The sequence below is a fragment of the Beta vulgaris genome, chromosome 3 (genome assembly GCF_026745355.1).
Source record: "Beta vulgaris subsp. vulgaris cultivar EL10 chromosome 3, EL10.2, whole genome shotgun sequence".
NCBI classification, from domain to species: Eukaryota; Viridiplantae; Streptophyta; class Magnoliopsida; order Caryophyllales; family Amaranthaceae; genus Beta; species Beta vulgaris.
Window position 1 is genome coordinate 864,236 of NC_079204.1, and position 5,241 is coordinate 869,476.

General features: G+C 37.1%; 1 protein-coding gene across 1 annotated transcript; it reads right to left on the reverse strand.

The window, feature by feature from the left end:
• Positions 1-1,115: 1,115 nt before the first annotated feature.
• On the reverse strand, positions 1,116-5,241 carry LOC104887911 (hypothetical protein). Its single transcript, XM_010672690.4, has 3 exons — positions 3,218-5,241; positions 2,255-2,868; positions 1,116-1,815 (listed from the first exon to the last, which is right to left on the reverse strand). Exons 1-3 carry the CDS (start codon positions 4,853-4,855, stop codon positions 1,284-1,286), a joined length of 2,784 nt encoding a protein of 927 aa, XP_010670992.2. The 5' UTR covers positions 4,856-5,241; the 3' UTR covers positions 1,116-1,283.

The window sequence follows — 5,241 nt, forward strand, 5'->3', positions numbered from 1 at the left end:
CTAGATTATTGATAACATATTCTCTTATACCAATTCCTTTTAAGCTATTATTTCTAAACTCAAACCTTCTAAGTTTAGGTTTTTTTTACTTATCACATCATGACATTAATTTTTCAATTTCTCACCACACAAAAGAGTATGAAATAAAAGTAACAAATGAATTATGAAATCATGAAAAATATTCTAACTTTTTTTTTACCTCATAGCGATCGCAACTTTAGGAGTCTTAACTCAAAACGATCTTTCAAATTAATTAACCTGCTAAATTAGTTAATTATGACGTATTAGACTCTTTCATTTACTTCATTTAATTAAAAAAAATTGGTTAGTGAGTATGATGTGTCCCAATTAACCCATTTAGCAATTTATTTAAGCAAAACTGGTTATTAGATGAGTATGATGTGTGCCAATGAACCCATTTAGTAAGTGGACTCATTGAGTATGATTCCAATTTCCAATTAATATACCAAATCTAATAAAATTATGTTCTTATTCTTTAACCAATGTGTCCACTTACTAATTAGACACTGAAAAGAAAACAAGAAAGTACTATATACTTCCTCTATTTCATAATACTCGCTACACTTTTCATTATGGGAAGTTTCACATTACTTGCTACACTTTTTTTTGGACAATAAACTCTTCCTATCTCTCTCCTCTCACATGGATCCCTTTTCTTTTTATTCTCTACCTCTCTCTTCTCCAAAAATTGCTTAAGAGTCCGTAAATTGAGAAGTGTAGCAAATAATATGAAACGGAAGAAATACTTCAATTGGCAACCTCTCATAATTAAACAAGTGATATGATTTTATAAAAACTCTATAACCTCATTATCTCTATTCTCACCCATTGTTTAATGTCAAATCAAAATCTATTAATATAAAGGGAAAATGACATGATTTCCACAAAAGTGACTATACATAGGGTTGAGCTAAACATATACTTCCTCCGTTTCATTTTAAATGCAATAATGGAATATTTTATATCTCACAAAAAAATACCCCTTTGTTACATTTAAAACGAAACAGATGAAGTAGTAAGATTGCAACTTCACTATCCAAGAAATCTTGAAGGAAGGTCAGCATGTCCAAGCTCCAAAAAATAGAACTCACAACTAACAAACAAACATGATCTATCTCATTTATCCAGAAAGCCAATTCAACTGATTAGAGAACACTTAGAAAACTGCAGCAGACAAACACGCAATAATCAACAAAGATACAGGATTTATTTTACATGAAAGAGCGAGATGCTCCATAGCTTTTAACAAGCATCAATCATATCTATGACAAGTGCCTCCACATTGCTGGACGATCTCTTGATATCAGCAGAATCTGGGAAGACAGGCTATCAAACGAAGGCGAATACATATCATCTGGCCCAATAATTTCCTTAACATTCTGTGAACTACTACTGTCACTAACAAATGCAGGCAACCCATCATTTTTTACAGTATCAAAAACAAACAATCCAAGTCCACAAACGGCCATAACCATATTTGAGTCCCCCCATACTTGGGTTAATGCTTTGTGGTGAGAATGAGCATTGGATTCAGGTAATGTATAAGTATTCACAATCTTTTGCTTACGTAAAGAGAATTGTAGAACCTGTGATTGCACCTGCTTCTTTACTGCTGAAATAACATTACTGCAGCCAAGAAATACAGAATCGCCTCTGGAGGAAAGTGACTGAACACTTACACCAATCTTGGGCATCTTAAGGCCGATACCAGATGGGTGACGGAAGTCAAGGATGTTAATGGAATCAGCAGTGCAGAAGACTCCATCATTTCCTTCTGCTTCTGATGAACTCACTCTGCACATTAGATAGTAACCAATTTTAGCATTAGAAGTTAGAACTAGCAAATGATCTTGTACAATAATTTGTTTTCGCTTTGCTTATCTCGTAGTAATTTTATTGTATTTAAAAGTCCGACCCAATCAGACCATGATTAGTTAAACAAAATAAACAGCCAAATATACAGGGGGGGAAATAGATATACAGCTAGCCGCTGCAAAACTTCAAAAAACCACTTAAAAGTTAAGAGGTCATAAAGAAGTGCATAATCGTTAAGCAAATACACAAAAAGTTAGTGGTCTGATTGGGTAAAATAGTCTACTAGGAGACCAGATATTTATGGCAAATTTGACAACCTTGGAACAAGCAAAACAAAAACTCATGGTTATCAACAAGCGTCACAAAACAAGAGATGATATGGATGAGATATTGTTGATCAATCGAGTAAGAATCTCACCTTTGACGGACTCCTCCACCCAACTCAGCATCAGTGTTATTCACATGGAGAGCTGATATCTTGCGACCAGAGGTGGAAACAGTTAATAATGCTCGAGGACTCAGTGAGCTCACATCCCACAGTGAAATAGCTTCAGCTTCTGCTACAACAGCTTTGCCTCTGTTTCTCCACTGCAGTGGACTACAATAATCCATGGCCACCACAGGCTTCGGGACATCCCACCTCATGATCAGCTCACCGTCACGAATATCAAATACTTTAACAGCTTTCTGACAACTTGCAGTGGAGATAAGTAATGGTCCACAAGGTCTATACCACCACTGCTGGTTTTCAGAAGACATCATACTAGATAAAGCATTCCTTCTGTACATGATGTTATCAGCTAACTGACCTAGAGCTACTCTTGGATTGGTTGTGTTATCCTCGATATGGAAAGCTCGCACATCTTTGGAGTAGAAGTCCCATGAACAGAACCCTGATTCCAAGGTATTTCCAGCAGAGGCAGCCACCACATACTTTCCAGAGCAACCGTCTGCACTAGGGGCACGAATTACCCAACAATCCCTCCATATGTTTTCTGAGATTCCTGCTGGTGGTCTGTATTCAGCTTTCTCCTGAAAAAATAGTGGTAATTTGGCATTTCATATATTGTAGTGATTCTGATGATAATGTAATTTATATGTAAAGGATCATGCTTAATGTCACATTGCATTTAGAAAGATGCGGTAAATAGTACTCCATCAAATAAAAGTATATGAAACTTTCAGACGAGAGCAGATTTTGGAGCTAAGAGTAACAGAAAAACTTCCAATATTAACAAGAGCCACCATTTTGTAAACAACTACAATATGTTAAATTGCATCTCCAGTTATTTTTCAAAGTTCCATGCTAATGTAACTGGCGACTATAAAAAAAATGAGATGCCGAAGAATTTGATTTTACAATCAGCTATCGAGAGCATACCTCCTGATTGGCAATATCATAGAAAGAACATGAACTATCATCATGAGCTAAAAGAACTGATTCTCCCTCAGAGACAAACCACCCCCCTGTAGAAGTCTTGCGCCCTATTTCTATCAGCTGAGAAATAGAGTCATCATCAATCTCCTCGTCAACCATCATTGCCGGCTTGTTCTCTTGCTCATCAAATTCATCCAGTCTCTCGTCAGCTTGCAAATTCACATCAGCAGTATGTTTTCCACTGAATACACCAGAACTCCGTCTTGCTGTTGAAGTTTCAGCATCATCTGTATCTGGAACTTTAACAGCATCCAAAAATACTTCTACATCTTTTACACCAACCTCAGTGTGCATCTTAGTTAAGGAAGCCAGGAACTCCAGTGCTATTGGATCTTCATCAACATGAACCTTTGAAACCTCTGCTGAATTTGATCTACCATTGAGTTCTAGAACTTGGGCTTTATCACTCTGGGAGCCAGAAGCAGACTCTTTAACTGAAGTCCGATTTCGCAATAATTTATGATGAGGAAAAAGCCTTGCTTCTAGCTCCTCACAATTTAAGCCTTTCACTGATAAATTTGAAGACTCAGCTTGCACATTCTGATTTTCCTCGTGTGTTCTGTGTCCGCTATCAATCTCAATGCTCTTTAAATTTCCCAAATTACTAGAACAATCACCAGTTACATGCACATTAGTATCAACCATCACATTCCCCATAGCCTTCTCAATACCTGAAATCTTTTCCTGAATATCCGAAAGTATCACCTTAGACGCATCCGTATTGTTCATATCAAGCATCTCCTTAGTCTTCTTAATATCACCAGCAATCCTCTTCACCTTCCCTTCCAAATAGGCAAGCTTCTCATGCAACTTACTAGTATGCTTGTTAGCAACACGCCCGCTCGTCCCCTCTTCACTCACTCCCTTCTCTTTACAAACACTCAAATTACTGGCCGATTTCACACTCAACCCTTTAGACCCCGCCTCTCGACCGTTCTTCTCCACATCCGAATCACCACCAATCTTCAACACAACACTTTGTTTCACACTCTCCGATTCACTAGCATTAAAGCTTACATCTTTATCACTCTTATCAACACATTTATCTCTTAATCTATTAACACCATTCACAAATAACTTTACAGAATCAACAGAAGATAACTTTAAATTATCCTCCTTTCTACCACTAACTTTCCCATCAATAGAAACCCTACCTCCATTACTACCCTTTTCAGCAGATTTCTGATTCAAATCCCTAAACCCTTTTCTCTCCAAAACCCTAATTCCATTCACCCCCTTTGAATTCGAAACTTCACTAGAAACCCTAGTTTTACGCATATCTGACAAAATCCGATTAAAATCAGAAGGACTAGAACACCTACCTCTAGATCTCGATCTCGATTCAGCATCAGAAACTCTGGGCATCGATCGAATCACAGGCTTCTGAGATGTTCCAGAAACCCTAGAAATTGATCTAGGATTAGAATTAGGATTTTCTTTCCCGATTGATTTCCTTCCGCTAGTAACTAAAGAGGGCTTTTCGGAAATCGGAGTTAGGGTTTTGGTAGAAGGTATTGAAGCTGAGATCTTTCCTCCTGAACCTCCACGCTCTTTGATTCGACGAACTGTTGTCGTCGACATTGTTGATTATAATTTGAATTTGAATTTGAAAATTAGGGTTTGTGGAGATTTGATTTGAATTGAAGATTGTGGGAGATTGAAGAAGGGTAAATTGTAGGAGAGAGAAAATGGGGAAAAAAGGGAAAATGTTTAAAAGGTGAGCGGGAAGTTATGTTTTTTTTTGAGAGTTTGAATTATTTTGGAGAGAGATATAGCGCGGTTTTTATACTTTTGTTTTTTTTTGTTTTGGTTTGGTTTGTTTTGGTTTATTTTGAAGGGATTTGAGTTTTGACAAATGGTTGTTTATGTAGGGAACCATTTTTGTTGGTTCCAGGCCCACAGGCTTGTGCATGACTCTGTTTGTTTTGTGGAAAATAACGAAAACTCATTGGATTTTCGTGGTCATC

Coding starts and splice junctions, on each gene's coding strand:
- LOC104887911 (XM_010672690.4), bottom strand. CDS start 4,855: ATGTCGACGACAACAGTTCGTCGAATCAAAGAGCGTGGAGGTTCAGGA. Junction 2,869..3,217: donor ATGATATTGCCAATCAGGAG/GTATGCTCTCGA, acceptor CTATTTTTTCAG/GAGAAAGCTGAATACAGACC. Junction 1,816..2,254: donor GGTGGAGGAGTCCGTCAAAG/GTGAGATTCTTA, acceptor TCTAATGTGCAG/AGTGAGTTCATCAGAAGCAG.